The sequence below is a fragment of the Bubalus kerabau genome, chromosome 1, assembly GCF_029407905.1.
Source record: "Bubalus kerabau isolate K-KA32 ecotype Philippines breed swamp buffalo chromosome 1, PCC_UOA_SB_1v2, whole genome shotgun sequence".
NCBI classification, from domain to species: Eukaryota; Metazoa; Chordata; class Mammalia; order Artiodactyla; family Bovidae; genus Bubalus; species Bubalus kerabau.
In genome coordinates, this window is record NC_073624.1 from 279,122,018 (window position 1) to 279,146,830 (window position 24,813).

The following is a 24,813-nucleotide window of genomic DNA, read 5'->3' on the forward strand; positions in this document are numbered from 1 at the left end:
TTGAACTGATGCTTGTGTGATTTTGGTGAAGACTCCTGAGAGTATCTTGGATATCAAAGAGATCCAACCAGTCCATCCTAAAGGAAATCAGTCCTGAATATTCATTGGAAGGACTGATGCTGTAGCTGAAACTCCAATACTTTGGCCACCTGATGCAAAGAACTGACTCATTTGAAAAGACCCTGATGCTGGGAAAGACTGAGGGCAGGAGGAGAAGGGGACGACAGAGCATGAGATGGTTGGATGGCATCACGGACTCAATGGACATGAGTTTGAGTAAACTCCAGGAGTTGGTGATGAACAGGGAGGCCTGGCGTGCTGCGGTCCATGGGGTCCCTAAGAGTTGGACATGACTGAGTGACTGAACTGAACTGAACTGGTATACTTTATTTTCATTTTGATGTTCAGCCTGGATAGTGATCTTCAAAAAAGGCATGGATATATGACCTGTCACTGATTCCAAACTTGTCCCAATAATTCTATATTTTTTCTTTTTGGAAGTTGAAAGTTTAATTATTTGATTACTAGAATACTCTTTAACCCGTTCCTTCCTCAAAGACTTCCTCAGTTCCACTGCAGTTTCTTCTTTTTCTTTCAGCTTTATTGAGACATAACTGACACATAACATTGTATAAATTTAAGTTGTACCACATAATTTAAGACAAATTATATTACAAAATGATTACCACAATAAGGTTAATTAACACCTCCATTATTTCACATACCTAACTCTTTTGTATGTGGGTAATGAGAACATTTAAGATCTAGTCTCTTGGCAAGGTTCAAGTATTTAATACAATATTATTAACTACAGTCACCAATCTGTACCTTAGAGCCTCAGGGCAGGGGCATGTTAAAATTGGACGTTTGTACCTTTGACTAACATGTCCCATCTCTCCCTTCCCCAGCCCTTAACAAGCTCCTGTTTCTGTGAGTTCTGCTTTTTAAGAGTACACATATAAATGGGATGATACAGTGTTTGTTTTCCTCTGTCTGACTTATTTCACTAAGCCTAATATTCTCTAGGTCTAAAAACCTTTCTGCAAATGGTAATATTTCATTATTTTTATGGCTGAGTACTATTGTGTTATCCATTATTTTGCTGAAGTTCAGTTAGGCTGTTTCCATGTCTTGGCTATTGTAAGCCATGCTGCAATGACCACGGGAATGCAGATACCTTTTCAAGATGTTTATTTTGTTTCCTTTGGATATATACCCAGAACTCGAACTGCTATTTACATGTTAGCTCTATTTTTCACTTTTGCAGACCCTCCATACTGCTTTCTGTAGTGGCTTCACCAATTTCATTTCTACCAACAGTGCACAAAGGTTCCCCTTTCTCCACATCACTGCCAACACTTCTCTCTTTTGCTTTTTGATAATAACCATTCTAACAGGCGTGAGGTGATAGCTTATTGTGGTTATTATACACATTTCCTTGACGATTAGCAATACTGAGCACTTTTTTGTACCTGTCAGCTGTTGTATATCTTTGAAATAATGTCTATTCCAGTCCTTCACCATTTTATAATTTGATTATTTGAATCTTTGCTGTTGACATGTAAGAAATCCTTATATATTTTGGACATTAACTCCTTATCACATAGACGGTTTGGGAATATTTAATCCCATTCCACAGGCGCCTTTTCATGTTTGTTTCTTTTGCTGTGTAGAAGCCTTTTAGTTTAATGTACTCCTGCTTGGTGGTTCTAGTGTCAACTTTATAAAATCATTGCTAAGACCAATGTCAAGATGCTTTCCCCTTATGCTTTCCTCTAGGAATTTTTTAGTTTCAGTTCTTACATCTAAGACTTCAGTCCATTTCAGGTTAACTTTTGTGAGTGGTATGAGATAGGGGAACCGATTGCATTCTTCCACAAGTGAATATTCAGTTTTCCTAGCACCAATTACTGAAGACACTGTCTGTTCCCCAGTGAGTGTTCCCGGCTCCCTTGTCAGGTATCAGTCACCCGTAGACACATGAATTTGTTTCTGGGCTCTTCACTCGGCTCCACGGGTCTGTGTGTCTGTCTTATGCCACCGCCATGCTGTTTTGACTGCTTTGATTACTGCGTGTTAGTCGCTCAGTCGTGTCTGACTCTTTCCAACCCAACTGACTGTTGCCCACACGGCTCTTCTGTCCATGGAATTCTCCAAGCGAGAATACTTGAGTGGGTTGTCATTTCCTCCTCCAGGGGAACTTCCCAACCCAGGGATTGAACCCAGGTCTCCTACCTTATAGGCAGATTCTTTACTGTGTGAGTCACCAGGGAAGCTTGATTACTACAGCTTTATTATACATTTTGATATTGGGAAGTGTGATGCCTGCAGTTTCTTTCTTTCTTGGGACTGCTTGAACTAATTGAGGTCTCTTGGGGTTTTATACAAATTTTAGAATTGTTTTTTCTATTTATGTGAAAAATGTCATTGAAATTTTGATAGGGATTACACTGAATGTATAGATCACTTTAGCTTGTGGGAACATTTTAACAATATTAAAATCTTCTGATTTATGAGCGTAGAATATCTTTCCGTTTCTTTGTATATCAATTTCTTTCATCACTAAATTCAAGTGACGGCAGCATAGAAATGTCATCTCCTTAAATTTATTCCTAAGTATTTTATTCTTTTTGACAGCATTATTAAAAGATTGCTTTCTTTATTTCTTTTAAGTTAGCTCATTGTCAGTGTCTAGAAAAGCAGCTGATTTTTGTACGTTGATTTTTTTTTTTTTTTTAATCCTGCAACTGTACTGAATTCATTTAACAGTTTTAACTTGGTGGGCTCTTTTGAGTTCTCTGTATGTAAAATCACATCATTTGCAAAACTATTAAATTCTTTCTACTACTTGCTATCACTAGGAATTTCAGTACTATGTTAAGTATGAACAGTGAGGGGGGCAACTTTCTCTTATTTCTAATATCAAAGAGAAAACTTTCAGCTTTTCACCACTGAGTAAAATGTAAGCTGTGGGCATATTATTTATGTCCTTTGTTATGTTGAAGCATGCCCCTTCCATACCTAATTTGTTGAGCATTTCTAATCATGAAGATGTAATATAATCACATCTACTGAAATAATCATATGGTTTTAATCTTTCATTCTATTAATGTGGTGTATCACATTTATTGATTTATGTATTTTGAACCACACTTGCATTCAAGAGGTAAATCCCACATGATCATGGTGTGTGATCCTTCAAAAGTATCCATTTTTTGAAAATTTGTATTTTTAAATTAAAAAATTTATTGATATATTTGATGTACATTATATAATATGTTATAATAGATTTATAATTTTAAAGGTTATACTCCATTTATAAACATTGATATTTCATTTATTAGATAATATATCCTTGCTGCTTATTTTATACAAATTAGTTTATACCTCTTTATCCCCTATTCCTATCCTGCCCCTCCCCCTTCCCTCTTCCTATGGTAATGACTAGTTCATTCTCTATATCTGTAAGTCTCTTTCTGTTTTGTTGTATACACTAGTTTATTGTATTTTTTAGATTCCACATATAACTGATATCGTAAAGTATTTGTCTTCCTCTGTCTGACTTGTTTCACTTAGGATAAGATCCTCCAAGTCAATCCATATTGCAAATGGAAAAGTTTCATTCTTCTTATGGCTGAGTAATATTCCATTGTACATCTATACCACACTTTCTTTATCCATTCACCTGTTGATGGACATTTAGGTTGCTTCCATATCCTGGCAGTTGTAAATAACACCAATGAACATTGGGCTGCATGTTTTTTAATTAGTGCTTTTTCTTGTTTGGATATGTACCTGGGAGTGGAACTGCTAGGGCATATGGGAGTTCCATTTTCAGTTTTTTGAGAAATTTCCAGAGTTTTCCACAGTGGCTGCACCAGTTTACATTCTCAACAAAGGTGTCAGCAGAGTATGAGGGCCCTTTCCCCACATGCCTGCTCACACTTGTTATGTGTGTTCTTTTTGGAGAAGCCATTCTGGCAAGGCTGAGGTGATATCTCATTGTCATTTCAATTTGCATTTTCCATATGCTTAGTGATGTTCAGCATCTTTTCATGTGCCTGTTGGCCATCTGCGTGTCCTTTTTGTAAAAAAAATCTACTCAGATCTTCTGCCCTTTTTAGAAACAGAGCTGTTTATTGTTTTTGATGTTGAGTTGCATGAGCTGTTTATAGATTCTGGATGTTAACCTGTTATTGGTCATACCATTTACAGATATTTTTCCCCATTTAGCAGGGGTTTTTTTGTTTTGTTTTGTTGATGGTTGCCTTTTTTTATGCAACAGCTATTAAATAGGTCACAGTTGTTGATTTCTTTTGCTATAGCACAAAGAGCCTCCCAGAATGTCAAAACAGGTTAGCCTATGTATTGCCCTAGGAGTTTTTGGTCTTACATTTAGAACTTCAATTTTTACACTTAGGTGTTTAATCCATTTTGAGTTTATTTTTGTATGTAGTGTTAGAGAATGTCCTACTGTCTTTCTTTTACATGTAGCTGTCCATCTATCCCAGCACTACTTTTTAAAGATACTTTATTGTATACCAATGCTCTTTGTCATAGATTAATCTACTATAAGTGTGTGAACATTTCTGGATTCTCTTCTGTTCCATTCAGCTGTGTGTCTGTTTTGGGGCCAGTACCATACTGATTTTCTTATGAGGCAAAGCTTCTTCTTTTCTCAAGATTGTTTTACCTTTGGGGTCTTTTGTGTTTCTGTATACATTTTAAAATTATTTGTTCTAGTTATGTGAAAAATGCCCTTAGTATTTTGATAGGGATTGCCCTGAATCTGTGGACTGCCTTGGGTAATTTGGCCATTGTAACAAATTTCTTACAATCCAAGAACACGGTTTATCTTTCCATCTCTTTATGCTGTCTTCAATTTCTATCATCGCCTTAAACAGTTTTCTGGCTATAGGTCGTTTACCTCGTTAGGTAGGTTTCTGTCTTGGTATTTTATTACTCTGATGGGATGGTAAATGGGATGGTTTCCTTAATTTCTCTGATAGTTGTTAGTGTATAGCAATGCATCATATTTCTGTGTATTAATTTTGTATTCTGCAACGTTTATCAAATTCACTGATGAGCTGTGGTGACTTTAGAATTTTCTATGTATAGTATCATGTCATCTGCAAACAGTGATGGTTTTGCTTTCCAATGTGGATTCCTTTTGTATCCTTTTCCCCTCCGATTACTGTGGCTAGGGCTTATCTTTTGTGTATCTACTGAAGGTTTTTGCTTTGTGGTTACCATGGGACTTGTATAAAGCATATCATTATTATAATAATCTATAATATCTATTATTATTATAATAACGTTACCTCAATTGCATACAAAAATTGGTTCTTAAATAGAACTGTCCATTAATACTCCAGGAGCATTTTTCCCAATTCCATTTTAATCCATTCTTAGGAAGCATAAATCATTTTTTTAGGGAACATGGATCATTCTGGAAACTGAATGTATCATGTCCTCAGAGATACATTTAAACATAATTTTCATACTCACAACCCAACTTTGTCATATTAAATCTGTCATACATGTTTAAAGCAGGAGGTTTAAAAGTAATTTTCTGGGCACATGAATGAAAAAATTTTAACTCAGTGTTAATTTTTCATTTTGGAAGAGTGATTGTTTCAAGTAGCAAATTGCATCTGAGTATGCTTGCACCATTATTTTTATTTTCTTTCACTATAATTACCTTGCCCAAATAACAGAGCCTCAAGATCACAGCTTCCTAGAAGGGACAGGATTTAAAGCACAGATATTTACAAGAAAGTTTTCCAAAATTAAAAGAAAAACAAAACAACTAACATCAAATAAATCTCCTTGGCTACTTTAAAAAAGTAGGTTAGTAAAGAAAGAGTTTGTTTTCAACTTGACTATAACCATTACTTGGGCCCACATTAAAAAATATTTGGAACCTATTGAATTGCTATTGCTTTGTAGTTCCTGAATTTTAAAATACCCTATGGATATTGTCTGCTCAGTGAGAGTTAAAAAATTGTTCTGCTCTCACCCATCCAACACCTTCATCCTGGGTAGTGATCCTGTTTCTTCCAGGCATGAAGAACTGCCAGTCAAGGAAGGCTCCAGGGTCTAGGCTTCTGCCATTCCCAGTGATATCGTCTGTCTCAGACATCAGATTCTACCGTTTCAGTCTCACTTTCCCCCGTCAGCCAGACTATTGATCTAGTGGGTCCCGTACACACTGCATGCTGGGAAGTTCTAGGTGTCACTTTCACATGAATAGAGATTACGTGCAACTGAGGAACTCAAAAGCATGGATTTTTAATTTCTTTTCAGTCCACTGAGTTAAAATGGACATGTACACTAAAACAATTCTTCCTGCATTTCCAGATACAATATTTGGTAGGATACTGAGCCATGGATGGCCCTCTGGTACCCCAGCATTGTGGAATCATCTTCTATTTCAACTTGTCTACAATCTTCTAAATCAATTTAGTCACTAGAGTCTGGAGTCTTGTCATTAATCTAGTTTTAAACACTTAATCTGTGTGGTTATCACAACAGGATTGTGATGTGATTGAAAGTTGCCAAAAGACATAGCAAAACAAGATTAAAATTCTTTAAGGACAGCTTATGGAAACTTATGGAGTTGATTTCAAGAAGCAGGGGAAAACACAACATGCCCCAAGGCAGAGGGAGATTCCAGAAAACTTTTAAAACCAATCTGGAAGGATAAGTATGAGTTAGTGTAGTGTGATTTAGAATAAAGTTTCCTAAAACTTAACTGAGTCTCAAAGAGCCCTTTCAGGGACATAGGTTGGATGGAGAATAAGGTTGGATGGAGACTTCAGTTTTGAACATGTTACATTAAGTGTCTTCTTACACCAGCTGGAACCTGCTAGGCTCCCATCACAGTCATCCTGGGAATACTCCTGACCACTGGTCTCTGTTAGGGCCACTGTTTTCTGAATTCATTGTTGTCTGTTTCTTACCCTTGATTTATCCCTTCATTTGGGAGGAGACTCTTAAGAAGATGATGAATAGAAGGTAAATGATATGAAAATGCATTTATTCTACCCTTGTATTTAATAATGTAACCTCATGGACTGTAGCCTGCCAGGCTCCTCTGTCCAGGAAATTCTTGCCAGAATACTGGAGTGGGTAGCCTTTCCCTTCTCCAGGGGATCTTCCCAACCCAGGGATCGAACCCAGGTCTCCCGCATTGCAGGCAGATTCTTTCTCGTCTGAGCCACCCAGGAAACCCATATATTTAATAAGTTGAGGCAGGGATAAATTCATGTCATTTGTTATTTGAACTCTACCCAAACTAAATAACAGCATACAGTTAGATAAAGTTTTATATGAAATCTTATCTATTTCCAAACATTATAAACCAAATATATTTAAATTCCAACAGATACTTATTATTCTAGAGTAGGTATTATTGTCCCTCGGTGCACTGGGGGAACTGCTCCACTGCCTTCTAGGTTCTGAGGCTGGCTTTCATGGCATCTGATGCCATCCAGATTCCCAGGCATTTGTGTAGACTGTTTATTCTTTCTGAAACTGTATGATTTATTTATTGCTAATTTTCTCAATAGACAAATGTTGAAATCACAATTAACAAAACAAATGTTTACTTCTTGCTTCCATAAACTCTGATATAATTCATTAGGAATTGTCCATCTGGTGACCTGGGAACTCAGGGTCTTTCCATCGTGTAATGCCACCATTTCAATATGTGGCTTTCAAGTTCACTTTGACAGAGAAAGACTTGAGAGGAAAGACGCTAGTTTTTAATTGCTTTGGCAATTAAATTAAATCGTGTCACTTCTGCTCATGGTAGTCAGCAAAAAACAAGTGATTCAAACCCAGGGTTTCTAAATTTCAACCATATTGACATTTGGACTGGATACATTATTCTGCTGGGCTGGGGTGGGGGAGGCCGTGGGGGGTGGTTGTCTTGCACATTGTGGGACATTTAGCAACACGTCTGGCTTTGTCCACTAGATAGCCGTGACACTCTCGACTGTGACAAATGTCTGTTAACACTGCCAGGGTCTCCTGGGAGGCAGAATCACTCCTGGTTAAGAATCACTACTCATCTAACTGCAAGAAAGTCTTCTGGGAAAAATAAAGAAGCACATGAAATGTTTTACGACCACTAATGGTTCTCTCTATCACAGGAAGTTTTAAGCTTCCTTTTCCCTTAGTTTTTCAATTTTCATAAGGAGCGTAATAGATTTTCAAGAAGGTCCCCAGTAGTCCCCACCTGCTAGCTCTCATGCCCCATGTGTATCTCTCTTGAGTACGCAGCTGACACAATGACTTGTTTCTAAACAACAGAATATGACAGAGGTAATGGGTATCACTCCTATGATTAGATGTGATTTTTGTCTTACTGGAAAATTCTCTTTTGCCTTCTTGGCATCTATGCTTTGGCAAATCATGTTGCCATATTGGAGAGGTCCACAAGACAAGAGCTAAGGATGGTCTGTGTCCAGAAGGCTGCAAGTTGTTGAGGTGCTAGTCTAGTAACCACAAGGAACTAAATCCTGCCTAATTTGTGAGTAATCTTAGAAGATGAGCCTTCCCTGCTTTGCCTGCAGATGAGACCCTAGTCTTGACCAACACTTTGATTGCAGCCTTGTGAGAGATTCTGAAACAGTAGGCCCAACTAAGCTATTAATATGTCTGGATTCCTGACCCAATGAAACTGTGAGATAATGTATAGTTTTGTTTTGTTTTGTTTTCGTAGTCATTTATTACAGAGCAATGGTAACTAATGGGCTTCCCAGGTGGTGCTAGCCGTAAGGAATCTGCCTGCCAATGCAGGGGACATAAGAGACACTGGTATGATCCCTGGGTCAGGAAGATCTCTTGGAGGAGGAAATGGCAACCGACTCAGGTATTCTTGCCTGGGAAATCCCATGAACAGAAGGCTGGAGGGCTACAGTCCATGGGTCGCAGAGTCGGACATGACTGAGCGCCAGTGATAACTAATATAGGCTTCCCAGGTGGCACTATGGTAAAGAACCCGCCTGCCAATGCAGGAGACATAAGAGGAGCAGGTTCTATCCCTGGGTCAGGAAGATCCCCTTGGAGGACATGGCAACCCACTCCAGTATTCTTGCCTGGAGAATCCCATGGACAGAGGAGCCTGGTGGGCTATAGTGCAGAGGGTTGCAAAGAGTCAGACATGACTGAAGAGACTTAGCATGCAAGCAATGATAACTAATACAAAATGCCTTATGCTAAGTCTTTTCAAATTTATTTTTTGAGCACTATTTGGGCCACTAAAATGTACAAATGTGGGTTTAATTTTTCAAATTTCATTGATAAATAACTCCCCTTTGTCTTCTTTATATCTCCTCCATGCTCAGGACTCCCTTTATTCAAATGTTAGACCTCCAGAATTGTGTCTTTAATTTTATCTTTTTGTTCCCATTTTTCCTCTTTGTCTTTATTATACTTTCTAGAGATCCCATAAACTTTATCTTCCAAACCTTCTGTTGAATTTTTAGCTTCCATTATTACATTTTTAATTTCTGAGAATAGTTTCTTTCTCACACTGCTCTTTTTCTATAGCCTCCCTTTTTCATGGATGAAAACATTTTCATTTATTTCTCAGAAGATAATTATTATAGATTAAAAAAATTCCTTCTATCATTTTGCACTGTTTCAGTATTCTTTGAGTTTAATTTCTTTACATTTTATTCTTAGATTATTTCTTTACATGTAATTTATTTCAGTCCCTGGCTATTATACTGGAGTTTGTTTTTCAAATATTTGGTTTATCCTATATATCTGTCATATTTTAACAGCTTTATTGAGGTATAAATAGCAAATAATAAGGTATGTGTGCTGTGTGTGTGCTAAGTCACTTCAGTTGTGTCTGACTTTTTGCAACCCCAAGGACTCATGGTGATTCTCCAGGAAAGGATACTGGGGTGGGTTGCCATTTCCTTCTCCAAAATAATTTAATACACTATGATATATATATTATGCTCATGGAACCATCACTATTTTTGAGAAAATTAACCATCATTCCCCAAATATTCCTCATGGCCCTTCTCAATTACTCATGACAAAAGGCAAAATAATAAAAAGGCAAGGGGAAGCCATGGATGGGTTGTTGGGGCTTATTAATTAATGGGCCTCATCATGGAGAGATTGGGAAGTGATTATATTAATGATGTTACTGAATAACAAAGTACCCCTAAATAAGCAGCTTAAAGCAACAAACACCCATCATTTCCGTTTTTCTAGGTCAGGGATTTGGGCCTGGCCTTTGGCTCAGGGTCTCTCAACAGGCCGCTGATCAAGACGCTGGCAGAGCCTGCAGGAAGTTCCTGCAGGAGGGGTCCAAGCAGATTCTTGTGAGGGTTGGTGAGCCCCAGTCCTCACTGCTGTTGCCTTCGGGACATTCTAGACGCGCACTGGGAAAACGCGGGAGTTCATTCCCCTCAGGGTTACTGAGCGCGCGCGAGAGTCTCTAAGACAGAAGCCCCTGTCCTTTGTAACCTAATCTTGGAAATGACATCGCCTTCCTTCTGCCGTACTCGGTTCGTTGCAAGTGCATCACTAAGTCCAGTGCACACTCAAGAAAAAAGGAGCAGGCGCACTCGCGGGCTCTGACGGCGGGGGCCGGCGCCACTGCGGCTGCGCGGGACTGCGGAGGCCGCGTCCGCCCGCCGGCGGCGGCCGGAAGCCGGAGGTCAGTCTGCGGGTTCCGGGCACGTGAACCGGAAGCCTCTGGAGGGCTGCTGTTGTGCCTTGCGCGCTAGGTGACCCTGGATTAAAATACCATGAGGGAAAATACGAGGAGGCAGGAGACAAGAGGCGTAGAAGGACTCAGAGCAGGCGATGGCACCGCACTCCAGTACTCCTGCCTGGAGAATCCCATGGGCGGAGGAGCCTGGGGGGCTGCGGTCCATGGGGTCGCGAAGAGTCGGACACGACTGAGCGACTTCACTTTCTCTTTTCCCTTTCATGCATTGCAGAAGGAACTGGCACCCCACTCCAGCGTTCTTGGCTGCAGAGTCCCAGGGCGGCTGCTGGGCTGCCGTCTATGGGGTCGCACAGAGTCGGACACGACTGAAGCGACTCAGCAGCAGCAGCAGCAGAAGGACTCGAGTGAACCTCCTCTCAGGAAAACGCCAACCTCACGACTAACTTTTGAGGAACCACTGACAATTTAGAAAAAAGAAAGACTCAAAACTACCTAAAAAGGCATTCTATGCCGAGGAGAAGCCCCGGTGAGCCAGAGGAGCGCTCTGAGCCCCACGTCAGGCCCCTCAGCCTGGCATCTGACGTCAGAAGGAGGAGGAGCCCCCGAGCGTCTGGCTTTGAAGGCCCCGGGGCTCCAGCGGAGCTCCAGGGATTGGGGCACAGAGACTCCACTCTGGGGGAGCGCACAGATGTTACACACGCCGAGACCCAGGGCAGAGCACTGGGACTCCCGAGGACTCACGGCTGAGCCGACCGCAGAGCTCGGGGCTTTCTCCAGGGGAGGCAGGCGTCCGCGGTGGCTCACTGCGGAGGCAAGGAAACCAGTGACGGAGGCCCCCAAAGCATTCACGGGCGTGAGCTCTCCTGAGGTCACCACTTGGGCCCCACCCAAAGCCTGCAAGCTCCAGTGCTGGGATGCCTCAGGCCGAACAATGAACAGGGTGGAACCACAGCCCCATCTATCAGCAGACATGAAGCTGTCCTGGCCCCACAGCCACCTATAAACACCTCGCTTGACATGGCCTGCCAGCAAAGGAATGCTCTCGTGCCTCTGCACGTCCATCAGTAAGTGGGCAGCCGCTAGTCCCTCCCGCCAGGACGCCTGCACAAGCCTCTGGACCAGCTTCACACACCAGGGGGCAGACCCTGGGAACAAGAACTGCAGTTCCCTGCGGAGTGGAGACCACAAACAAAGAAAGTTACACAAAAGGATGGCAGAGAAATATGTTCCAGATGAAGGACGAAGGTGGAACCCCCAAAGAACAGCTAAGTGAAGTGGAGATGGACAATCTATCTGAAGAAGAATTCAGAGTAATAATACTGAAGATGATCCAAGATCTGGGAAAAATAATAGAGGCACAGACTAAGAGGATACAAGAAATGTCAAAGTCCCTGGTTCAATCCCAGGTTTTAGCAGCTGTGTTTGGGCATCTCTGGTGGCTCAGATAGTAAAGAACCTACCTGCAATGCAGGAGACCGGGGTTCCATCCCCGGGTTGGGAAGATCCCCTGGAGAAGGGAATGGCTACCCACTCCAGTATTCTTGGCTAGGAAATCCCATGCACGGAGGAGCCTGGAGGGCTAGTCTATGGGGTCACAAAGAGTTGGACACGACTGAGTGACTAACACACACAGAAGCTTTAAAGAACAAACAGAGATAAACAATAACTGAAATGAAAAATACACCAGAAGAAATCAATAGCAGAATAAATGAAGCAGAAGAACAAATAAGTGAGCTGAAAATAGATTGGTGGAAATCACTGCTGCAGGACAGAATAAAGAAAGAAGAATGAAAAGGAATGAGGACAGTCTAAGAGACCTCTGGGGCAACATTAAACTCACCAGTATTTGCATTATAAGGGTCCCAGAAAGAGGCAAGAGAGAGAAAGAACCTAAGAAAATATTTGAAGAGCTACTAGAGGAAAAGCTTCCAACATGGAAAGGGAAACACCTGCAAGTCTGGGATGCATGAGAGTGCCATACTGGATAAACCCAACACACCTGTTAATCAAACAGACACATGTTATCAGATTGACAAAAATTAAAAACAAAGGCAAAGCATTAAGTAACATACAAGGGAATCTCCATAAGGTTATCAACTGATTTTCAACAGAAACTCTGCAGGCCAGAAGGGTGTAGCACAATATATATTTCAAGTGATGAAAGGGGAAAACCTATAACCATGAATATACCTACCCAGCAAGGTTCTCATTCATATTTGATGGAGAAATCAAAAGCTTTACAGACAAGCAAAGCTAAGAAAATTTGGTAGCACCCAACCAGCTCTACAAGAAATCCTAAAGGAACTTCTCTAGGTGGAAAAGAAAAGGCCACAACTAGAAACAGGAAAATTAAGAGTGATAAAGGAAACAGAAAGTAAAGTTGGGAAATCATTCAGAAACAAATATGATATCATATTTAGCATACAGTGAAGTAAGAGAGAGAAGGACAAATACATGATGTTATTTATATGTGGAGTCTAAAGAAATGACACGAACTTATTTACAAAATAGAAACAGACTCACAGATTTCAAAAACAACCTTATGGTCATGAAAGGGGAAAGATGGTGCAGAGGGAAAAATTAGGAGGTTGGGATTAACATATACACATTACTATATAAAGTATATAATCAATAAAGATCTACTGTATAGCTCAGGGAACTCTACATAATACTCTGTAATAGCCTAAATGGGAAAATCATCTGAAAAAGAATGGATATGTAGACACGCATAACCGAATCACTTCACTGTGCACACAAGACTAACACAACCCTGTAAATCACCTACAACATAAAAATTACATTTAAAAAAACAGTAAAAAAAAAAAAAAAAGGCGGGGTGGGGGGGGGAGTATACAAGGGCATAAACATCAAGAAGCAGGGACCACTGGAGGCTTTTTTAGGCTCTGTCTAGCACAAGAATAAAGTCATTTCCTTGGGGAACCCCCAGATATCTATAGGCCTTTTCCTTAGTATCAGACAGGGACATAGCCCAAACTCCTACCTGAGATTCTGGGTCCTAGAGAGAGAAAGGAAATAACAGGTGGAAAATAAGGACTCTGAATTTCACCGTTCTGTGTGAAGACATTACCTTCATTCATTACAACATCCTTGCAGTCTTTGAAGGCCTTTAAGCAGTGAAATAGTATGATCAAAATTCTGTTTCAAAGGTATTACTCTGACAATTGTGCAGACTGAACAAGAAATACTTAATGATGTGGGACTATTTCAATAGGTATTGAAACAGAATAGTCAGAGAATATGAAAGACTGGAAGAGGTGTCTTACCAGAGGAGCAATTGATTTCCATAGCAACATACAGATATGGGGATGGGCTAATGGGGACATATAAGATAACATTTTTTCCCTCACTTTTCTGCTTCTGAATGACTCAACCGTTGCTGGTTAGAAAAGATAATAGGATAGGACTTTAGGCTTGAGGCTAAACTACTGCAAGTGACAGGCGCTCAGTTGTGTCCGACTGTGACCCCATGGACTATACAGTCCGTGGAATTCTCCAGGCCAGAATACTGGAGTGGGTAGCCTTTCCCTTTTCCAGGGGATCTTCCTAACCCAGGGATAGAACCCAGGTCTACTGCATTGCAGGCAGATTCTTTACTAGCTGAGCCAACAGGGAAGCCTACTACTAAGACTGCCTAAATATTAAGATCCCACCAGTGTTTTAACCCAGGTCTCCTGGATTGCAGGCAGATTCTTTACTAGCTGAGCCACAAGGGAAGCCTATTCTATTCTAGTTCTCAACTATGGTTTCTTAACATGCTGGCATGTTTACATAATTGTGAGGTATATTACAAATAATTTGTTCTTCAGTCAGTTCAGTTGCTCAGTTGTGTCTGACTCTTTGTGACCCCAGGGACTGCAGCACACCATGCCTCCTTGTCCATCACCAACTCCTGGAGTTCACTCAAACTCATGTTCATTGAGTCAGTGATGCCATCCAACCATCTCATCCTCTGTTGTCCCCTTCTCCTCCTGCCGTCAATCTTTCCCAGCATCAGGGTCTTTTCCAATGAGTCATCTCTTTGCATCAAGTGGCCAAAGCATTGGAGTTTCAGCTCCAACATCACTCCTTCCAATGCATATTCAGGACTGATTTCCTTTAGGATGGACTGGTTGGATCTCCTTGAAGTCCAAGGGACTCTCAAGAGTCTCCTCCAACACCACAGTTCAAAAGCATCAATTCTTTGTCACTCAGCTTTCTTTATAGTCCAACTCTCACATCCATACATGACTACTGGAAAAACCATAGCCTTGATTAGAGGGACCTTTGTTGGCAATGTAATGTCTCTGCTTTTTAATATGCTGTCTAGGTTGGTCATAACTCTTATTCCAAGAAGTAAACATCTTTTAATTTCATGGCTGCAGTCACCATCTGCAGTGATTTTGGAGCCCCCAAAAATAAAGTCTGCCACTATTTCAACTGTTTCCCCCTCTATTTGCCACGAAGTGATGGGACCAGATGCCATGATCTTAGTTTTCTGAATGTTGAGTTTTAAGCCAACTGTTTCACTCTCCTCTTTCATTTTTATCAAGAGGCTCTTTAAGTCTTCTTCACTTTCTGCTATAAGGGTGGTATCATCTACATATCTGAGATTGTTGATATTTCTCCTGGAAATCTTGATTCTAGCTTGTGGTTCATCCAGCCCAGTGTTTCTCATGATGTCCTCTGCATACAAGTTAAATAAGCAGGGTGACAGTATACAGCCTTGACATACTTCTTGTCCTATTTGGAAACAGTCTGTTGTTCCACATCCAATTCTAACTGTTGCTTCCTGACCTGCACACAGATTTCTCAAGAGGCAGGTCAGGTGGTCTGGTATTCCCATCTCTTTCAGAATTTTCTACAGTTTATTGTGATCCACACAGTCAAAGGCTTTGGCATAGTCAATAAAGCAGAAACAGATGTTTTTCTGAAACTCTCTTGCTTTTCCAATGATCCAGCGGATGTTGGCAATTTAGTCTCTGGTTCCTCTGCCTTTTCTAAAACCAGCTTAAACATCTGGAAGTTCACGGTTCATGTATTGTTGAAGCCTGGCTGGGAGAATTTTGAGCATTACTTTACTGGCGTGTGAGATGAGTGCAATTGTGCAGTAGTTTGAGCATGCTTTGGCATTGCCTTCCTTTGGGATTTGTTGTTAATCATAGCTAAAAGGACCAAACTCTGAACACAATTCACATCTTTAAAATACACTAATGCTAGGCTTGCAGTATCCCTAAGCACCAAAGAATTGATGCCTTCGAATTGTGATGCTGGAGATTCTTGAGAATAACTTGGACTGAAAGAAGACCAAACCAGTCAAGAAATCAGCCCTAAACATTCATTGGAATGACTGATGCTAAAGCTCCAATTACTTTGGTCACCTGATGCAAGGAACCAGCTCATTGGAAAAGACCCTGATGCTGGGAAAGGTTGAAGGCAGGAAGATGGGGGTGGGGGGGTGGGGTGGGGGGTGGGGGGGACAGAGAATGAGATGTTTGGATGGCATCACCAACTCAACAGATGCTAGTTTGAGCAAACTTCAGGAGATAGTGAAGGACAGGGAAGCCTGGTGTGCTGCAATCCATGGGGTCACAAAGAGTTGGACACAACTGAGTGACTGAACAGGAACACTCTCACTCTAATCAATTATAATATATTCTTGATTGGGATATGACTGGGGAGGATACAGAAAAGTGGAGCACAACCCAGAATCTATATTACCATGAGGCAAGCTTTAGTGACATACGAGTCATTGGAATTGGATTTCAAAATGCAAGTGAGGACCCACCAGTATGGTTCAAATGGAAACAGAGGGAAATGCTCACATGGGAGGAGACCGTCCTGATTCTATAACAATTTGCTCCCAAGGTCTTTACCAGCCATCAATGCTGCTGCTGCTAAGTCGCTTCAGTCATGTCTGACTCTGTGCGACCCCAGAGATGACAGCCTACCAGGCTCCCCCGTCCCTGGAATTCTCAGGCAAGAACACTGGAGTGGGTTGCCATTTCCTCCTCCAATGCATGAAAGTGAAAGTGAAAGTGAAGTCGCTCAGTCGTGTCCGACTCCTAGCGACCCCATGGACTGCAGCCTACCAGGCTCCTCAGCCCATGGGATTTTCCAGGCAAGAGTACTGGAGTGGGTGCCATTGCCTTCTCCAGCCATCCATACAAGTACTGATTTTTGCAGCACTTAGAGAAAGGCACTTTCCCTCTCCCATTATCATCTCTCCCATACATACAGTTAGCTCCTGTAGATCACAAAAAAATAATTTAAAAATTGATGGGCAGGATTATATCATATCCTACAAAGGTTACTTACCACAAATGAAATTCTACTGGGGGCCAGGGTAGCAGAATCTTGCAGATTTGGGAAGGGCCCTGCTTCCCAAACACACTGAGGATAACAACACTGTTCAGAGTTTAGAGATGTAGGTAGAATGGATAGGAAAATAAGCTCCTCACCTTCCCATGCAGCCACGTTAGGAACAAGCTGGTGGGGACGGGGAGCCGCGCTGGCGCTTGGGCTATTAGTGTGCCACGAGGCTGTGCCCACAGTAAGGCGTCCACTGCATGCGGATGTGCAAAGACGGACACCGGGATCATCTGTGAATCCAGTCTGTTTGGAAATACTAGTCCTATAGAGAACTCTCTTTAATACATGGCAAGTAGAAGAGAACTTCCAAAAGAATCTCTAAACTGTTGGGAGGCAAGAAGAATGATACATCATCCCGTATATGCAGAAGAAACAAAACTTAAAAAGCTGAAAGCTTTCCCTCTAAGATCAGGAACAGACAAGGATGTCCACTCTTGTCACGTCTATGCAACATAGTTTTGGAAGTCCCAGCCATGGCAATCAGAGAAGAAAAGGAAATAAAAGGAATTCAGACTGGGAAAGAAGAAGTCAAACTGTCCCTGCTTACAGTGACATGATACTATACATAGAAGATTGCAAAGAAGCTACCAGAAAACTACTAGAGCTAATCCATGAATCTTGTAAAATTACAGGGTACAAAATTTATACACAGAAATCTCTTGCATTCCTATATACGAACAATGAAAAATCAGAAAGAAAAATCAGAAATTCCATTCACCATTGCAACAAAAAGGAAAAAATACCTAGGAATAAACCTACCTAAGGAGGCAGAAGACCTGTACTTTGAAAAGTAGAAGACACTGATGAAAGAAATCAAAGATAACTCAAACAGATGGAGAGACACAGCATGATCTTGGATCAGAAGAATCAATACTGTCAAAATGACTATACTTCCCAAGGCAATCTACACATTCAATGCAATCCCTATCAAATTGCCAATGGCATTTTTTAACAGAACCAGAACACACAAAACAAATGTTTTAATTTGTATGGAAACACAAATGACCCCAAAAAGCTAAAGCAATCCTGAGAATAAAAAGCAGAGCTGGAAGAATCCCGCTCTCTGACTTCAAAAACTGGAACACCACCATAAATCAACTATACGCATATAAAGTTTTTTAAAGTTAGATAGGGACGTCTCTGGTGGTCCAGTTAAAATCTGCCTGGCAATGCAGGGGACGCAGGCTCAGTCCTTAGCCGGGGGTCCAGGATCCTGTGTGCTGAGTAGCAGCTGAGCCCGCCACCACCATCAGCGTCTACGTGCCATGGTGAGAGACCCCGCATGACCACACAGATCTCGTGTACCACAGCAAGACCCACTGTAGCTAATAAATGAATGCCAATTAGTTTTAAAAGTTGGATAAAATTAGAATGCTGCTTAAAGATAAAATATTTAGTAAATTTAAATAATATTATGAAAGTGAAAGTCAGTTGTGTCCAACTCTTTGTGACCCCCATGGACTATATGGTCCATGGAATTCTCCATAACACTGGAGTGGGTAGCCTTCCCCTTCTCCAGGGGATCTTCCCAACCCAGGGATTGAGCCCAGATCTCCTGCATTGCAGGCGGATTCTTTACCAGCTGAGCCACCAGGGAAGTATTATATGGATCTCAAAATACACATTATAGTTTTAAAATGTGAGAAAGCTGAGTAAAAAGAAGTAAAAGTGTGTTACATCCTCCCTGTCATATGGAGTGGGGAAATGATCAAAAGGGAGATATGATGCAAGACATATATTTTATTATTGCCTTTGGTAACCTTTGACATGTAGTGTTTCTTGAGAACTGTGAATGTACTCATGAGAATAATTAAAGCCAGAATACATGCCTTCCTAATAATTGAGGCAAATCAAAAGAGAAATAATGAACTCTAAATAGTATATAAAACAAAGAGAAGGCAAGACACCCAAACTGTAGCAATAAAAGTAAAGGCCACTAGTTCTATAGAAGCCAAAGAAAAAACTAAATGTTGCTTACAAGAGACTATTGAAACAAAATGATATTAAAATTAAAAGGAATAAGAATGATTTGTTAGGAAAATCCAAGCATTAAAATATCAGGAGTTTCAGTCCTGTTTTCAGACAAAGTGGAATTTAAGGCAAAAAGCATTATACAGCTTAACAAAGGTAATTTTATATTGCCAAACGGTGCATTTGACAACTGATGCATTTTCCACTGACTAGTTCCATATAGTTAAAATAACCTTAAGGAAAGATGCCAAATTTAGCAGCGCTTATTTCAAAGAGATGTGATCATAGACAATTTGTACTTTTATAATATATACTGTTTTTTTCCATGTCCCTAAAGTTTCATAAAGAAAGTAAAAACCATTTACAAAATTGTTAAAAATACAACTGTTTTTTAATCTCTAATTGTAAAGTGAAATGATTATTTTTTGTTCTTAACAAGTCCATGTCACAGAATGTGCCTAACTAGCCCTTTTAAAAAATTCTCTATTTGGAGACATTTTTTTCTATCTTCTGGGACTTTTTTTTTCTTTCTTTCCATTTTCCCTCTTCCATCTGCTGTGTTTATGCTTTCTCTGAATTTTCTTCCCCTCTAACTAAAGGGATTGTTCCAGAGTTTTCTCTGCTTGCCGTCACTCGGTTCACTGTAATCATGGAGACTTAATGACACTTCTCCCTAAGAGGATTTGCAACTAATAAGTGGACATGTCTACTTGCATATTTTAGTGGCACTAAAAGCTCGGTGTATCTAAAACTGAAGTAGTTTTTAAAATTTGTCATTAATTAAATGAATATTTCTGGAGCACTTTCCAAGTACTCAGCTCTTAGATTCTGGAACTACAAAGCAGATTCTTGCTTTCAAAAGGCTAACGAGCCTTCTAAAATGTGTCCCTTTTCCTTGTTCCCTATTTTCATAAAAGCGCCATCAACCTCTCAGCTACCTAGACTCAGCATCCCTGGCTTGCTCTAGTTACTTTCCTTCCTTTCTTGCTCTTCACGTCCAAATAGCTTCCTGAAGCTGTTTCCAGTTTTTTGCTTGGTTTTCATCTCTGTTGTCTACGCTCTAATCACGTTTGACACACTCACATGTACTTTTTATTACCGCCAAACCTCTGAACTTTTGGTCCATCTTGTAACCTGTCGCTTGATCAATCTCGCTGAAGTAGATCCTGGATTCACCCTCACGGTTTACCCTCACAAATGCAGGTGAAACTAATCACAAGATTCAACAACAATTTAACACGAGCCCTAGCCAATGAGAACAGGTGTCAGACAGGTTCTAACTGAGGAGATGGAAGCAAGGAAACCCGACTATACCAGGCTCTCCCGCCTTCCCGGGGCTCCGCACCCCGGCCCCGAGCCGGACTGGTTCTCCGGCAGAGGCTCCTTCGCGTCCAGCGGAGCTCACTGCGTGGTCTCGGACAGCCAGCCCACAGGCCCATCCTCTTGGTTCTCATCTGACTACGGGGTGCGGGAGCCGAGTCGGGAGACCCTGCCTCCCCGGGAACAACGCACCGGGACAGTGAGCTGGGGGGCCCCGGGCAAGAGTGCCTGCGCGGGTCACCTGGGAAGGGGCCACAGCTGGATCTCATGGAACAGGAGAGAAGGGCCACTGGTAATTCTAGATCTTCTTGTTTCTGGAGCTGAAAGTGTCCTCTGACATCATTTTCTCCTCTGTGTCCTTCCTACCCTGCTCTGTCAACCTTCATAGGCTTTTCATTTGCACATCAAATGGCAACCCACTCCAGTATTCTTGCCTGGAGAATCCCATGGACGGAGGAGCCTGGTAGGCTACGGTCCCACCGGCTCACAAAGAGTCGGACACGACTGAGTGACTTCACTTTCTTTTCTTTCTATCTCTTCCTTTAAACTCAAAATCCCTTGAAAGCAAAGATACTCCCCTTTATCTCCAGAACATAGCATATTTTCCTGAAGTTAAAGACACTCTGAAAATATACCTTTTAGATAACGCTTTTATGACTAAATCCTGTTATTTAATGATGTGTTTCCATAGCCCTAAAACGATGGCTCTTCATAGCTTAAAAAGCAAAGTTGGGGAGGGGGGGCGGTCTGCAGGGGTCACCATTATCTGGCCATAGCAGTCCTGTTCTACCTCATCTTTCATTTTTTTCCTCATGCAGTGAGTGCCTAAATTTTCTAGTCACTGTTTTCAAAATTTCCCGTAATCCTCTCCTTCAATGAACTTGTTTATACTGTTCTTTTCACATATAAATTTTTTCCCATGTGCAAAATCTATTTCCTCCTTAAGGCCTAAGTTAAGTGACTTACTATCAATTAAACACTTCCTAATTTCTTCCAGCATGAATTTTTCTTTCCCTTCTAGGAACTCATATCCCTTTACCTTGTTAACAGTATTACTATATTAATACTTAATCTTATAAGCATTTATGAACAGCATTTATTGCACATTTGGTATTTTAAAAGCTTAATAATATAATATATTTCCAAGTATGAGATCTTTTTCTAAATACAATGAGAAATATACCTTTTTATAGTCAGCAATTTACTTAAGGGAAAATGTGTTTACAAGCAAGTGCTGAAATACTGAGAGAAGTTCCAACTGCTATTTTTTGTTGAATCTGGCTAAATAGCACAGCATGTTCTAGCAAAGTAAACTACTATAGACCCCTATTCAATTTAGATTGATTCTTTCACCTCTTACTTCTAAAGTAAAGCTGGCTACAGAATTTTGGCTCTAAGAAATAATCTGTTACAACCTTTACAACTGGAGTAGAATAACAACTGTCCCTCTTGCCACAAAAAAACAACATATACTTAAAAGAAATATAATGCTATTTGATTTGATTTTTTGGCAATCACTGCAGATGGTAAAAAATAATAATTACACATTAGGTGGGGCAAAATGTATCTTGCATCACAGACAACCGATGCAACTTTTGACTAGTTGGTGGGTTGAACTCTTCCAGCTTCTTCGTTGCACCTCAGTGTCCCTCTCAATTTTGAACAGTACAACCCTGAGTACACTTTTATTTGAAGAACCCATCCAGGTTGCTTAAATCTCCTTGGGATTGATTTTGCAGTATCTGAAGCACGGTAGTAGTCGGTTCTGTGTGCACACAGAAAAAAATCTTGAATTGATTTAAAATAAACCAGGTCAGTATAGATCAATTTAAGCCATGACAACCCATGAGGAGATGTAAATTAGGATCCTCCTACTGAGCTGGAAAAAGATTCCATCAAATCTTCTCTGAGAAGATTCTGAAAATGTATCTTAAAAGGGATAGCTATAAAAAATCTCAAGATTCCTGTAGCATTTTGAATAAGAGGAAATGAAAGAAAGGGTAGGGGATAAAAAAACATGTCAACAACGGATTTCCCAATATATAGCCTAGTGTCTTCATTTTCTGTATTAATCTGTTCAGGAGGAAAAGCAACATTGGAAGAGCAAATTTAAAAAGCAATGTACTAATGACTTTATGAAAGCTGCATTTGTCAATCACAACTTCCCCTCTGAAAGTGATACAGGACAGTGTCCATTTCCAAAAAGAATGGAAAGTACTGTACTTGAATTCACGCATATACTCTTTTCAATGTGTGACATGCTTACTAGACAGCTTGTTAGTCAAACCTGGAAAACCACAAAATAACAGCAAATCCATGGAGCTGACTCTGAGGGCCCCACTGCTCCTGAAAAGTGACTGCTTCACTGATGGCATAAGAAATCGCTGTGCCTTGTCAACAATCTCATCTCAGAGAATATGGACAATGACTTTACGACTTCCTTTGATCCACTTCCCTGCAGCACAATGAACTGTTCCCTATAATTTCTCTTACCAAACAAAAGTGAATTCCCCATTCTGAGGACCTCAGGAATACGTGACCTGAGTTTATAACTCTACTGTATAAGTTTAGGACCATTAAATTGTAAGGAGCTCATTCAGGGCAGATCCATTGGCAGGCTGCTTTTCACTTTCATGAAACTAGGGATTACCCAGGGTAAGGATGCTAGCCTGGCTCTGCCACTAACCAGCTGGGTGTCATACGGCTTCCCAGGCCTCAGTTTCCTCATCTCAGCCTCACATTTGAGCCTCTGTTGCCTTATCTGAACTCACTAAGCCCTGGTTTCCTTACTTGAATTATTCATCATAATCAGCCCGCTCAGTTCTTCAACTGTTTCACTTTATAACAACCAACACTCAGTTTAAATTCCATAAGCCAAGAAATAAAGGCCAATTATAAAACATAAATACCTCAGGCAATGTGACATAGACTTCAGGACAAGGAATATTATGAGGGCTAAAAACAACATTACAAAATAATGGAAAAAATCAATTCACAAAGAATAAAAAACAATCCTAACTGTCCATGAACCTAAGAATACATGAAGCAAACAATAATGGAACTGAAAAGAGAAAAAAGATAAATCCATAATTTGGATTTGAAGTATCCATAATACCTAGGCATTTCAGCAATTCTTTTTCAGTAATTATTATAACAAGTAGACAGAAAATCAATAAGGATATCAGAGCCTGAAACAGAACTATCAACCAACTTTATATAATTAACACATTATTTGCAGATGATACTACTCTAATGGAAAGCAAAGAGGAATTAAAGAGCATCTTGATGAAGGTGAAAGAGAAGAATGAAAAAGTTGGCTTAAAACTCAACATTCAAAACACTAAAATCATAAAGTCCTATTCCATCACTTCATGGCAAATAGATGGGGAAAAAGTGGAAGCAGTGACAGATTTTTTTCTTGGGCTCCAAAATCATTGCAGACGATGACTGAAACCATGAAATTAAAAGATGCTTGCTCCTTGGAAGAAAAGCTTTGACCAACCTAGACAGCATATTAAAAAGCAGAGACATCACTTTGCCAAGAAAGGTCTGTATCAGTTCAGTTGCTCAGTCGTGTCCAACTCTTTGCAACCCCATGAATCGCAGCACGCCAGGCCTCCCAGCTCATCACCAACTCCCAGAGTTCACTCAGACTCACATCCATCGAGTCAGTAATGCCATCCAGCCATCTCATCCTCTGTCATCCTCTTCTCCTCCTGCCCCCAATCCTTCCCAGCATCACAGTCTTTTCCAATGAGTCAACTCTTCGCATGAGGTGGCCAAAGTACTGGAGTTTCAGCTTGAGCATCAATCCTTCCAAAGAAATCCCAGGGCTGATCTCTTTCAGAAAGGACTGGTTGGATCTCCTTGCAGTCCAAGGGACTCTCAAGAGTCTTCTCCAACACCACAGTTCAAAAGCATCAATTCTTCAGCACTCAGCCTTCTTCACAGTCCAAGTCTCACATCCATACATGACCACAGGAAAAACCATAGCCTTGGCTAGCCGGACCTTTGTTGGCAAAGTAATGTCTCTGCTTTTGAATATGCTCTCTAGGTTGGTCATAACTTTCCTTCCAAGGAGTAAGCGTCTTTTAATTTCATGGCAGCAGTCACCATCTGCAGTGATTTTGGAGCCCAGAAAAATAAAGTCTGACACTGTTTCCACTGTTTCCCCATCTATTTCACATGAAGTGATGGGACCGGATGCCATGATCTTCGTTTTCTGAATGTTGAGCTTTAAGCCAACTTTTTCCCTCTCCACTTTCACTTTCATCAAGAGGCTTTTTAGTTCCTCTTCACTTTCTGCCATAAGGGTGGTGTCATCTGCATAGCTGAGGTTATTGATATTTCTCCTGCCAATCTTGATTCCAGCTTGTGCTTCATCCAGTCCAGTGTTTCTCATGATGTATGTACTCTGCATATAAGTTAAATAAGCAGGGTGACAATATACA

The 24,813-nt window shown here is 40.7% G+C and overlaps 1 protein-coding gene across 18 annotated transcripts in view; it reads right to left on the bottom strand.

The window, feature by feature from the left end:
* TMEM232 (transmembrane protein 232) overlaps positions 1-24,813 on the bottom strand; it is a 257,294-nt gene that overhangs the window by 7,851 nt on the left and 224,630 nt on the right. The window contains exon 14 of one of the 18 annotated variants that reach the window (XM_055565920.1): positions 21,868-22,127. The exons of the other annotated variants lie outside the window; for them this stretch is intronic. Within the exon in view, the coding sequence (XP_055421895.1) occupies positions 21,962-22,127 (166 nt within the window). The 3' untranslated portion in view covers positions 21,868-21,961. Of the gene's footprint in view, positions 1-21,867; positions 22,128-24,813 lie in introns of those variants that run through there. 18 annotated transcript variants of the gene reach the window in all.